The 13,895-nt window shown below is 44.2% G+C and overlaps 1 protein-coding gene across 9 annotated transcripts in view; it reads left to right on the forward strand.

Annotated features, from left to right (window-relative positions):
- Bcas3 (BCAS3 microtubule associated cell migration factor) overlaps positions 1-13,895 on the forward strand; it is a 487,192-nt gene that overhangs the window by 12,650 nt on the left and 460,647 nt on the right. For all 9 annotated transcript variants that reach the window (XM_021213444.2, XM_029545996.1, XM_021213443.2 and 6 more), the window contains exons 4-5: positions 1,343-1,418; positions 7,504-7,610. In XM_021213444.2, coding sequence (XP_021069103.1) covers positions 1,343-1,418; positions 7,504-7,610 — 183 coding nt within the window. The remainder of the gene's footprint in view (positions 1-1,342; positions 1,419-7,503; positions 7,611-13,895) is intronic.

Here is a 13,895-nt window from a genome sequence, read left to right on the forward strand (position 1 = left end):
ACACACACACACACACACACACACACATACAGTAGAGGACTGCCGAGTTTGCATTCATTCAGAGATGATGCACCTAACCCTTAAGAGACTGGAGACCCCAGGGAGTTTAGAGGTCAGGTGGGGTAGGGGTGGGGGCATCCATGTGGAGACGGGGGGTGGGGAGAAGGTCTGGGATGTGGAACAGTGGGAGGGTGTGATGGGGTGGGGGGATAAAATATGGAGTGTAAAATTAATTAATAAAAAAATAAAAAATGAAAAAACCAAATAAGGTGGCTCTTGAGGAAGACAAATTCACGTCCACATGCACAGACACACAGTTTATTTTCTTGTACTAGGGATCAACCTAGGGTCCTGTTCATCTCTGGCAAGTTTTTTACTGAGTCACATTGAGATGGAGTTTTAGGTTGCCTGGGTTGGCACCTCCCTCTCAGCCTCATTTGTAGTTTTGGATTTTGTAGCTTGGACCACTGCTCCTCTCTATATGATCTTTTTTTTGAGACAGGGTTTCTCTGTGTAGTCCTGGCTATCCTGGAACTCACTCTGTAGACCAGGCTGGCCTGGAATTCAGAGATCTGCCTGCCTCTGCCTCCCAAGTGCTGGGATTAAAGACTGGGCCACCACTGCCCAGCTTCCTCTATATGATCTTAATTTTTGTGTGTGTGTGTGTGTGTGTGTGTGTGTGTGTGTGTGTGTGTTTTGAGACAGAGTTTCTGTGCAGCCCAGAATGATCTGGAACTTGTTTGCTCCTCGTGTCTCTTCGCTTCCAGCCCTTGTTTTATGTAGCACCAGGAGTCAAGCCCAGGGCTTCATGGACGATAGATAAGCACCAACTGAGCTACATCTCCAGGCCTCCTGAACATTGTAAATGAGAATGTGTTTTATGTGGAGAGATGAGTTCTTTTGTACACTGATGGCTATTCACACCACTCTTTATCCATGAATGCTTGTCTTCCTGATTCTAGCAGGCTTGCAAGAATTAACGGATACTTTGGGTGTGAAAGCCAGATAGCTGACTAAAAAAGCCATATTCTTGAGAGGTGTAGGTGTTGGGTAGAGTTTAGTTACTCTCTAAGCCTTATTGATGAGAAGAGATGGTGATGGATGGCTTATTAGGATCAATGTATTTAGGCATCTGTGATTCTGTGGAGGTTAAGAACTTGTCTTTGATATTATTCCTGGACAGACATTCTTTGGGAGTAATGTCATTCCCGACTCTGCGGATCACCAGCAGGGAGGGACAGAGGGGTAGAATTAGTTGAGTTGGTGTCATCTTTTGCTTTGAACTTCTGTGGTTTTGGAGCTGTACTGTATTTGAATGAAAACATTTCTGTTTAATTTGCAGGCTTACAGTGGGACTCCCCTAACAGAAGAGAAGGAGAAGATAGTCTGGGTCAGATTTGAGAATGCAGATCTGAATGGTATGGCTCCTTTTTCTGGGATGTGTATATTAAATGCTCTTTTGGGGCTGACCTGATTTTAGAAAGGGAACCCCAAGTTCATTCAGCCTATTTTGCTTATACTAAATAAATTCATCTTTGGTTGGGAATGGTAGCACATGCTTATAATCTCAGGGCTCACAAGGCTGAGGCAGAAGGGATCCCCAGTTGGAGGTGAGTCTGGGGCATATAGTAAGACCCATCTGGAAACCAACCATGCTATAGTGTGTGACCATTGCAGTCTTTGATCATCAGTCTTAGAGCATTTTCATCTGGGGAATAAAGTAGATTTTTTTTTGTTTTGTTTTTCTGAGACAGGGTTTCTCTGTATAGTCCTGGCTATCCTGGAACTCACTCTGTAGACCAGGCTGGCCTCGAACTCAGAAATCCTCTTGCCTCTGCCTCCCAAGTGCTGGGATTAAAGGTTTGCACCACCACTCCCGGCTTAAACTAGATTTCTTAAAGTGTTTTGGATCCTCATGCCCAGTCCTTCTAACCACCATCCTGTTTTCTTCTTTAAGGAAAGTTATTTTGTGTGAATGTGTGTTTCGCATTCCTGTGTGTCTTCTGTACACCACGGAGGCTAGAAGAGGGAGTGTGATCCCCTCTAAGTAGAGTGACAAATGGTGTCAGCCACCAAGTGAATGCTGGGAATAAGACCTCGGTTCCCTGAAAGAGCAGCCCTTCCTATTAGACCCTGAGCCATCTCTCCAGCCCTTCTACTTTCTTTATGACTGATATAGACATCTCATAGAAATGCTTTCTTGTTCACTGTTCACCCACAATGGAGCATATATCAGAATGTCCTTGTTTCTTTTTAAAGGTTGACTAATATCCCACTGCGTGCATGCCACCATCCATTTATTATAGTAAACTGGGATTGCTCAGGAAAACCTTAGACTCCTGACCTCAAACAAACAAGTCTCTTTCCCTAGCCTCCTCAGAAACCTGAGTTATGTGTCATTTTAAAACTGTTGATCAGTGAATCAAGAGTAGTATGCACGCTGTGCAGTGGACCACACTGAGCTGTGCATGCTGTGCAGGACCACACTGAGCTGTGCACGCTGTGCAGGACCACACTGAGCTGTGCATGCTGTGCAGGACCACACTGAGCTGTGCACGCTGTGCAGGACCACACTGAGCTGTGCACGCTGTGCAGGACCACACTGAGCTGTGCATGCTGTGCAGTGGACCACACTGAGCTGTGCACGCTGNAGCTGTGCACGCTGTGCAGGACCACACTGAGCTGTGCATGCTGTGCAGTGGACCACACTGAGCTGTGCACGTTGTGCAGGACCACACTGAGCTGTGCACGCTGTGCAGGACCACACTGAGCTGTGCACGTTGTGCAGGACCACACTGAGCTGTGCACGTTGTGCAGGACCACACTGAGCTGTGCACGTTGTGCAGGACCACACTGAGCTGTGCATGCTGTGCAGGACCACACTGAGCTGTGCACGTTGTGCAGGACCACACTGAGCTGTGCCTCAGATTTCCTTTTACTTCTTCATCTTTTGAGGCAGGGTCTCATATGGTACAGCCTGGGTCTGACCTTCTGCTCCTCATGCCTCTATTTCCCAAGTACTGAATTTGCTGGTTGCCTTGGGGCTCAGTATGTAGTGCAGTCTTGCCAGTAAGTCACAGAGTTCCTCCTAACTGTACTTCTCTAGTACAAGAAGTAAATATGTGTTCCAAGTGGACAAACCATTTTTTTTAATATTTATTTATTTATTATATGTAAGTACACTGTAGCTGTCTTCAGACACTCCAGAAGAGGGAGTCAGATCTCCTTACAGATGGTTGTGAGCCACCATGTGGTTGCTGGGATTTGAACTCAGGACCTTGGGAAGAGCAGTTGGGTGCTCTTACCTGCTGAGCCATCTCACCAGCCCGGACAAACCATTTTTGAGACAAGTGTGGCCTGTTCTGAAACTGGAGAAAAGTAATTGATGACCCTGAACTTTTGATTCTTCTGCCCCCATGGCCCCTTTTTGGGGTGCAAGGAATGGAAGTTAGACCTCTGTGTGCCAGCCAAGCATTTAACAACTTAGGTATATCTTCAGCCCTGGACTGACTTTTCATTTTGAAGAAAGGACTCACTAAATTGTCCATTGGCCATAACTCACATTGTAGTGCAGGCTGGCCTTTAACCTGCTACAGTCATCCATCCTCAGTCTCCCGAGCAGCTAGTGGTATAGGTTTGTTCACAAGGCTCCCCCCAGCTTGTAATTATGTGACTAGCCATTGCTTCTGTTTGGCTTATATCTAGAAGGGAAATTGCTGGAATCCATGTGTAATTCCAATGTTAATTCTTGAAGGAACTACTATGCTATAGTGCCTGTCCAGTATAATAGGTTTCTAATGGCAGTGCATAAGGGTATTTTCTTGACATTGGCGATTGACTCTTCAGGTCATTAAGCAAGAGAGGCACAGTCTGGTGTGTAACTGCCCTGTACAACTAGCTCCTCAGATTTCAGTACATTCTGCATGTACTATTTTATTTATTTATTTTAAATGGCTTATTTATTTTATATACATTGTTATTCTTGTATATGTGTATGAGGATGTCAGAACCCCTGGAACTGGAGTTACAGACAGTTGCAAGCTGTCATGTGGGTGCTAGGAATTGAACCTGGGTCCTTTGGAAGAGCAGCCAGTACCAATTCTCCAGCCCCTTCACATGTACTGTCTTATAATGAAGCCATCTTACAGGGTTTGTGCTGTAGTTTTGTTTTGTTTACTTTGTGAACAATACCGAGTGCATTCTGCTCACTTGTGTGCAGCGTGCCTTCTCTTATGTGTGGCATTGCTCTCCAAGGTTTCAGCTCCCAATGTCTAAAGGTATTCAGTAGTGTATTCCTGAACCAAGTGTAGCCGTTTATAATTGTGTGCTGGTCTGAGTAGGCTGATGGAATCTTGAGTCATCCTGCTCCAGCCTTTTTTCTTCTGCCTGAGGTGTGAGTCACCTGTTGTCTCCATATCCACTCTGCTTGCCTCAGCTTGTTAGTCACACAGTAGCTTCCTGGGGCACTGACCTCTGTGGAGCACTGCAGGGCTGGAGTTCAAGTAACCTTGGGGTCTGTAGAGGGAGGGTAGTGTGCTGTGGCTCTCAGCTGCCAAGCAGGGGTCGGTGCACTGTCTCCTCCCAATGGAAGAGAAGAAAACAACGTGCTCAGTTTTTAAGAATGAAATTCTTAAAAATTCCCATGAAATTCTGCCGAATTGTTCTAAATTTGCTCTAACACCTCAAGCTGCATAGTTGTGGCACGGTGACATGCTCACAGACATTCAGTCACAGGTTTGGTGCTGAGCTTGGCTACATCAAAGGAGGTGTCTAATGGATGTCTTTAGAGAAATGTCTGTGCAGGTCCTGTGTGAGGATTTTGGATTGTCCTCCTTTTCACTTTTTAAAAAAGATTCTCTGTAGATGTATATGAGTGTTGCCTGGATCTCTGTCCCTGCAGCACTAGTGCGCAAGGCCAAGGGGCCAGAAGAGGGCATCGGATCCCCTGGGGCTGGAGTTAAAAAAGGTTGTGAGCTGCCATGTCAGGGCTGCCATGTGGGAAGCGAACCCAGGTCCTCAAGTAGGACAGTCATTGCCCCTAACAGCTGAATCAGCCTTCTATCTTGCCCTGTCCCATTTTTTATTTTTAATTAAAAACAATTGTTACTGAGAGACCCAAACTGACAACCTGAATTTTATCCCCTGGCACCCACATGGTAGGACTGAATTGTTAGCGTTTTCTCTGACATCCACACACCATACCCTTCCCTCAACAACTAAATACATGGAGTTAGGAATAGCAGTGCTGGCTCCAGGCCAGTATCGGATTATAAATGTTTCTGCCTCATTTTTCTTTGCACCTCTTTTAGTCCTGGGCTTTGGACTCAGAATCTCAAGCAAGCTCGGCAGGTCCTCTGGAATGGGGTTATAGCCCTGAGTTGAGGGGGTTTCTTTCTTTGTTTCTTTCTATTTTTTCAAGACAGGGTTTTTCTGTATAGCTCTGGCTGTCTTGGAACTCACTCTGTAGACCAGGCTGGCCTCGAACTCAGAAATCTGCTTGCCTCTGCCTCCCAAGTGCTGGGATTAAAGTGGGCCACCACTGCCCAGCCTGATCTGAGTTTTTGGAAGGACACTGTAGTTTTACTTTCTCTCTGTCATGATGCTCTACTGTATTCTTTCCTAGAATTTTTGTCTTGTTTTTATTTTATTAATATTTATAAGAGATACAATTAAAGGTTTCAGTAGGATTTACTTCTCCATTCATAAAGTAAAAAATGTCCAAGTGACCAGAACAGAGACTAAAACCGTCAGAAGACATCACAAGTGAATTACTCTTTTCAGAGTTGTATGTAACTCTCTGGAGTGTGGAGGCCAGAGAACAACTTCCACCATGTTGGTCTTTAGGCTTGTCTGCTAGTGCCCTTCTTTCTCCTACTTAGCCACCTCATTGTCCCCTCCCCTCAATGGGGACAGATCCAAAATAACACCTGGGAACTGAATACAGACCCTGAGGTGGCTTTTTATTAGCTACCAGTTCACCACATCCTTAGCCCCCAGAATGGTGGCACTTCAGGAATGCCTTGCTAGACTTAGCTTGTATTTCTTTGTTTAATAAGGAATCACTGAAAGGGAAGAATTTGGCCATTATCTCCTTCAACTTGGCTTTTAGCCGTTAGAGCAGAGCATCCATCCATTGTTAGCCAGCACAGGGGACTGGGGTTGGTATTCATTGTCAACACTGAGGATTCTCTTGGTTAATTTTAGGCAGGTCATTCCTTCCCTAAGGGCTCCAGGAGTGAGCAGCTGGACCAGTTCTTCCCTCTCTGCTTCCTGCCAAGGTCAGATGTGAGCAGCTGCTTGATCTTCCTCCTACCTCCATCCACTATACCTTGAACTGGGAACTACAGCCCCTTTTTCCTGTTGTCATAGAATTTATCAGACCAACAGGAAAGTAACATGAGACAAAGGATATTTTCAGATACACAGCAAGTTTCAGGCCAGCCTGAGTTTGACTCTGTCTCAAAAGAATAGGAAAACAAACAGAAAATTTAGTGTTTTTGAAAAGTACATTGTTAACCCAGAGTAGCGGTCCACGCCTTTAATACCAGCTCCAGGGAAGCAGAAATATCTCTGAGTTCAAGGCCAGCCTGATTTACTTAGGGGCCTCCAGAACACCCAGGGCTATAGGAGAAACGCCCATCCCTCCAACTAAAAACCAAAACCCAAAACACTCTGTTGCTATCTGAGTGCGCAGAAGTCTTTCATTACTATTGTCTTTTGCCTGGCTTCTTTGCCTAGTGTGTCTGTGTGAGTCCTCTGTACAGTGTAGTCTGTAGTAATTCATTACTTTTCTTTGATGGAATTCCATCTTATCTATGTACCATGGTCTGGCTATTATTCCTTTGGTGAACGTTGGTATTGTTTTCATCTTTTGGCTATTTACAAATAATGCTACTATGAATCAATCTATGCACTTTATCCCAAAGCTAGCCTATGCAATTTGGGTATCTTTCTCACATCCAGAAAGGAAAAAGCAGGTTGAGGATACAGTTGAGCATTAACACATTTGCCTAGCATATGTGAGGGTTCAATCTCCAGTGCTACAAAATGTAAAAAACAAAGCAAAGAGTCACTGTGTAGCTAGTTTGGCTTGGGATTTACTATGTAGCCCAAGGTGGCTTAGAATTTACTAGGTAGTCCAGGTTGGCTTTGGTGATCTTCCTGCTTCAGTCTCCTTACCTGCTTGACTTGCAGGCCAGAGACATCATTTTGGCTTCTGATCTTTTTTAAAAATTAAAAAAAAAAAGTGTTATGTGTAGCTATGTCAGTGTATGTGCATTGTCCCCCAGATCTCAGAGGCTTTGGATGCAGTTACTGGCTGACTGATGTGGGTGCTGGGACCCCAATTCTGGAAGAGCAGCATGTGCTCCTAACCACTGAGCTGTCCTTCAAGTGCTGTGCTTTCTATTCTCTTAACCCAAGCTAAACATTATTAGGGCTAAAAAGTAGTTTTCTTGGTTCATGCTGTCTTTTTATTTTGCTTCTTTGTTAATCCTAATGCAGACACATCACGGAATCTAGAATTTCATGAACTGCATAGCACTGGAAATGAGCCTCCTCTGCTGGTTATGATCGGCTACAGTGACGGAATGCAGGTCTGGGGCATCCCTGTGAGTATACAGAAGGGGCAACCTTACTGCCCAGCATACGCTCTGCAGATGTGTTTATACACTACTACTACTATTGTTATTATTATTATGTTTTTTGAGACAGGGTTTCTCTTTATAGCCCTGGTTGTCCTGGAACTCCCTATGTAGACCAGGCTGGCCTTACTTAAACTCACAGAGACCCACCTGTCTCTGCCTCCTCAGTGCTGGGGTTAATAATCTTTACACATTATTAAGGCCTTAGAGAGTTAGGCAGAATGAGAGGCAAGTAGCAGCAGTTGTGGGATTCATGGGACATGCAGGCCTCAGTTTTATTCAATGTAATCATGTTAAATGGGGGCTGTTTCTGTTTTCTGATTTACAGAGGGGTAAAACGAGACTAGGGAGAAAAGTTTTTTTTTGAGACAGGATTTTGTAGCCTTGGTTATCCTGGACTCTGTAAGGCAGAGATTCAACTGCCTTTGCCTTCTGAGTGCTGGGATTAAAGGCATGTACCACCACAGCTGGGAGAAGTTTTTGTACTTAGCAAATGTTAACAATATATCCATTGTTTTGTGTATGTTAAAGAATCTACTGGGACCAACAAGATGGCTCAGCAGGTAAAGCTGTTGTTAAGCTTCACAACTGTTTTGTTTTGTGTTTTGTTTTTTCGAGACAGGGTTTCTCTGTGTAGCCCTGGCTGTCCTGGAACTCACTTTGTAGACCAGGCTGGCCTTGAACTCAGAAATCTGCCTGCCTCTGCCTCCCAAGTGCTGGGATTAAAGGCGTGCACCACCACTGACCAGCAAGCCTCGAAACTTGAGTGCAGCCCCCTGCCCCAATCCCTACAGAAGAGAACTAACTCCTGAGAGTTGTTCTCTGACAATTTCACAATGTGATGTGCACATGCTAGCATATGGCTGCCTTCAAACATAGACAAATAAAAATAATGTATAGTTTAAAAGAAAGAGCCCCACATAGTGTTCTATGCCTTTAATCTCAGGCAGAGTCACGAGGATCTCTTTGGGTTAAAGGCCAGCCTGGGCTACATAGTTCCTGGACAGCTAGGGCTACACAGAGAAACCCTGTCTCAAAAGAAATATAAATAAATGAATAAAGAAATATTACCCCCAAAATAGAAACAGCAGCAGATGGCAGCAGTCTTACTCTGTTACCACTTGAATTTTTTTTAGTGATTTATTTATTTGTTTTTTTATGTAAGTACACTATATCTGTCTTCAGACACTCCAGAAGAGGGAGTCAGATCTCATTATGGGTGGTTGTGAGCCACCATGTGGTTGCTGGGATTTGAACTCAGGACCGTCAGAAGAGCAGTCAGTGCTCTTAACCGCTGAGCCATCTCTCCAGCCTTTGAATTTTTACCAAGTGAATTAAAATAAAACTTTTAGGGGATGGAATGATGGCTCAGCAGTTAAGAGCACAGGCTGCTCTTCCAGAGGACCTGGGTCCTAGCACCCACATGGCTCACAACCATTTGTAATTCCAATTCCAGGGAACCTGACATTCTCTTCTGGCCTCTGAGGGCACCAGGCACACATCTAGTGTGCAGATAAGCATGCATGCAAGCAAATATTCATATATGGGAAGTAATGATCTTTAAATTTAAATCACTTGTTTTGTGGGGTATTCTTGCGGCTGGATTTTATGCACAGGAAGGAAAACGCTCTCTCTGTGGCTGTTTCTGAGAGGTTCCCTGTCTTTCATATGCTGCTGTTCATGAGCTTTTCGATGGACTTTGATATTTGTATCATCTATTATTCTGATTTTTAAAAATTAACAGTGTTTTTGAGTAGTACAAATACCATTAATGTCCATAAATTTGATATTAAAGTGTTGTAATATGGGGCTAGATGTTACAGGTTTGTAATCCCAGTTACTTACTAGTCTGAGGCAGGTGGATGGTAAGCTCAGGGACTGCCTAAGCAACTTAGTGAGATACTGTCTCAAAAACAACACAGTGTTGTCATGAACTTGACGGTGTGTGTGTGTGTGTGTGTGTGTGTGTGTTTGCCTCTCTGTCTACCTACCTCTATATAACTTTGGGATTTGGAGACTACCTTTGCAATGCTGATCTTGGCAATCTCATTGAGGCTCACCTGGCTCAGGCTTGTGGGTGCTCTTTCTGTCTTTGCTTGGAGTTCTGTATCTCTAACGTGGGCCACTCAGCCTGGCTCTGAAACTATATTTTATGCCTGCATATTTTTGTAGAGACGTCCCTTCTCATTGAAATAGGATTTTATTGTGAATCTTAGGTTGGCTTTGAACTCACGGCAGTCCTGCTCAGCCACCTCAGTGCTTTGGTCACTGCTATGCAAACACATTGCCCTGCCTTGCTTGGGTAAACTCTGTATGTGGAGTTGCTGCCTCAATGCAAATAAAGTTTAGACTTTATTTGCTTTTTAATTTTTCACTTTTGTGTATGGGTGCCTGCTGTGTGTGGGTCCGTGGTCTTGGAGGCTAGAAGCTGGTGTTGGAGCCATTGGAACTGGAGTTCCGGGTGGTTGTGAGCAGCTCAGGTGGGTGCCTGTACTTGAACTTGGGTCCTGGAGGAATATCCAAGTAGCAAATACTCTTAACCTGAGCTGTCCGTCCCTCCAGCCTTACCAGAAGGATAATATTTATATTTTTGTTGTTGCCTTTTATGATGTGAGGGTTATACTTGGATGCGTGGCAGGCAACAATTCTACCACTGAACTGTACATCTCCAGCCCCTTAACTCCTTTTCTTGTCATATATGGAGATTCTTGAGGGTAATGATGGTTGCCTCTCTAATGTAGGTGGGAAAATGACACGTAAAGTAAGACAGGAAATGGCTCAGTACTGAGTTAAGTTTGGTCCTCATCCTCTAAGGGCTTTTTGTCACCAACAGATGGTGTTTAAAAAAGTGCTGGGATCAAAGGCATATGCCACTGGGCCTGGCATTTTTATTTTGTCTTTGCTATTGTTGCCGTAGGTAACATGATCTTTCATGAAAACATTCATTAGCCATATCTTACTTTAGATTTAATGGAAGTGGGAATACGCTAGAGCAGCGGTTCTCAACCTGTGTGTTGTGAGCCCTTTGGGGGTTGAACAACCTTTTTACAGGGGTCAAAAATAATTCAATGGTTGGGGGTCAGCACACCATGAGGAACTGTATAAAAGGGTCTCAGTATTAGGAAAGCTGAGAACCACTGCTCTAGAGTATAGAATTTGGCCCAAAAGACATTATGGTAACAAACAGATTACACTTATATTTCTTTAACATTTTGATCTAAAAAATTTGTTTATGGGTCAGCAAGATGGCTCATCAGGAAAAAGTGCTTTCTACCATGCCCCTCACGGTAAAGGAGAGAACCGCCTCCCATTAGTTGTCCTGTGACCTCACATAAATGCCAACACAATAAATAAATAAATAAATGTAATAACAATTTTTTTTTTTCGAGACAGGGTTTTCTCTGTATAGCCCTGGCTGTCCTGGAGCTCACTTTGTAGACCAGGCTGGCCTTGAACTGAGAAATCCGCCTGCCTCTGCCTCCTGAGTGCTAGGATTAAAGGCATGCGCCACCACGCCCAGCTGTAATAACAATTTAAAAACTTGTTCCACGAACTGTTATGCACCATTCTGGTTGTAGGAGTATTATGTTGAAGAGTTTGTGGGGCAGGAGAATGCTGCTGCCTCCATTAACAAATAGTTTCCTCCTGTGCTCCCCTGTGCTATGGACAACTCCTGGGCCTTTTTCGGGGGGGGGGGAACAGGTGTTCTGGGTGTACAGCAGCTCCATTCTTGTCTTGACTTTAGTTTATGTGCTTAAGGTTTTGCCTTATTTTTACCTCTGTCAAGAGGAAGCATACAGGTAGATCAGTGTGCCTTCTATATTAATAGGGAAGTGACTGCACTCTGCTCCACATGCTGTTTGTTTACAGGTAGAATGAGGGGTGCTGATGACGTCATGTTGACATGATGGTCCAGTCGGTTTAGTGGGGCTGACTGGATGGAGCACATTCTTTTGTTGGGACTCAGTTGCCTTTGACGCCCACTTGTTTTGGTTATAATTACAGGCATTACTCTGAATAGTTTCAAAGCTAGTTTGTATCATCTCTGGATATCTTGAAAGTATTTAATCCTCCACCTCTCCAATTGTGTTTGGGGAGGCTAGAGTGTCTTCTCTTGATGGACTGGCCCCTGACCAGTTGCATACTGGTCAGAGAAAGAAGAGAGCTCCCTTGGGTTGTGCAGAGTTCTTGGGGTATTCTCAGACAGTATCCCAGGTAACATTTTTGGTGAGGTCAGTTACTCTCATTTGAGTGGGAAAGTCCCTCTGCTTGTGAGTGGGACATTATATTTTTAATCTAGTTTAGCCCAGTCCAACAGCGTTACATTATTACTTCCCAAGTAGGACAGCAGAAAATAGACCATGGCAGTAGTTCTTATTTTCATTTGTAAACCTTTTTTTTTTTTTTTTTTTTTTGACAGTACTGGAGGTTGATGAGGGCTTCCTGTCAGCCCTCATCAGTGAAGGCAGGCCTCTACTGGTGCACCACCTCTGAAGGGCTGGGCTAGGCTAGCATGCAGTCCCTTCCGTTACCACACAGTCTCAGCATGGAGACAGCTCATTTGTTCAACAGTCCTAACCTACACAGTGGGGAGCTTATGTTGGTCAGAAAGTGGCTTTCCCAGATCTTAGCTGATGTCAGCTGATGCTTTTCAAACTACATCCAGACTGTGGGTCACTGCGCCTACTGTGTGCACACCACTACCGTTAGTTGATTTTAGTTAATGATTTTTATGACTGTCAGGGCCTCATGGATGCTTGGTAGGGACCCACTCACTGACCTGTGTCCCTGGCCGCTGTTGCTTGATTTTATTTCATTCTCCCAAGTGTGAGTCTCCCCATGGAGACTGTAGGACTGAGGACTGCCTGGTGGGAGAGGGCAGCATGGCAGGCACAGGGTCTGCTCTGAGTCGACCATTACCAAACATCAGGTTAAACTTCACTTTTCAGAATTTATTTTATGTATATGACTGTTTTGCCTACATGTATGATTGTGCACCACACCTGAAGAAGTGGTGGCCCATACTTGGCACGGTGGGAGGTAGGGCAGGAAGATCAGGAAGGCTTTGTTACCTTGCTACATTACTAGATTGAGTACTGCCTTTTAAAAACAAAAGCAATGCAGAAAAAGGAACATGTATTTTTTGTCTTTGTGATTGCAGTGCTGGAGAGAGACTTTAATAAATACAAATCGACACAATTTATAACATAAAGAAATAGAGTTTTGTCAGTTAAGCTGTAAATGATGGGTCAGATACGTATTTCCAGATGTTTAGGAGGCTGGGGCAGGAGGATCATGAGATCAAGGTTAGCTGTGGGAAATGAGGAGACCCTGTATCTAGGTTAAATTTATGAAACGGCCGGGGACACAGATCTGTTGTTTAGCACTTGCCTAGTGCCCCCCGAAAGTTAAAATGAGCTGAGATATGACGAGATGTGGGTCAGGTGACTTGTGCGGTAATCTTAGCACTTAAGAGATAGAGATGTAGTATCAGGATTTAAAGTCATCCCTGGCTACTTCTTGAGTTCTGTGAATCAGCTTATTTAAAAAGCCATATGCCCCAAACCTCCGGTTTGGTGGGTCATGCCTGTGATCCCTCCACTCAGGAGGAAGCAGGAGGATCAGGAGTTCAAGGTCCAGGGGCTATAAATGACCCCGTCTTCAGAAACAGACTTTTCTTTATAATGAAACATCGATTTAGATTTATAATTTTGTTATTTTAATTTCAGGAATATTGAGATAAATATCTCCATGGTTATATAATTTTGGGAGATCAATACAAATAAGGCTCTTGTTAGTTTTGCCAAATTGCGTTCTTGTAAAGCCATGCCATTTATATGTCCTGCTCATTCATTAGCTCATTTACTTAGCAAAGATTTATTGATTGTCCATAACATGCCAGACTGCATTGAGAAGGTGCTGGGAAAACAAGACGAGCAAAACAAAGTCGTTCTGTTTTTGGAATTTCTATTCTTGGTACCTGGAAAATGGGGAAGAGTTAGTTAGCCATTGTGCGTTCTGTGTAGATGCTGACCAGAGTGATGTTAGATGTGTACAGCACTCGGAGTCTCAGATGAGCAGTAACACAGGTGAGTATTTGCAGAAGGGTCATTCCAAGGCAGTGCAAACTGCTGGCAATATGTTTCAGATTAGAACAGTAAGGGGTGCTCTTAGCTGTAGCTCTGTGGCAATGTGAAGGTTAAGAGGAGGCCATGAGCAAGAAGTGGTGGTACCTAGGAGGCAGGAGGCAGG

Source organism: Mus pahari, chromosome 14 (assembly GCF_900095145.1).
Source record: "Mus pahari chromosome 14, PAHARI_EIJ_v1.1, whole genome shotgun sequence".
Classification (NCBI taxonomy): domain Eukaryota; kingdom Metazoa; phylum Chordata; class Mammalia; order Rodentia; family Muridae; genus Mus; species Mus pahari.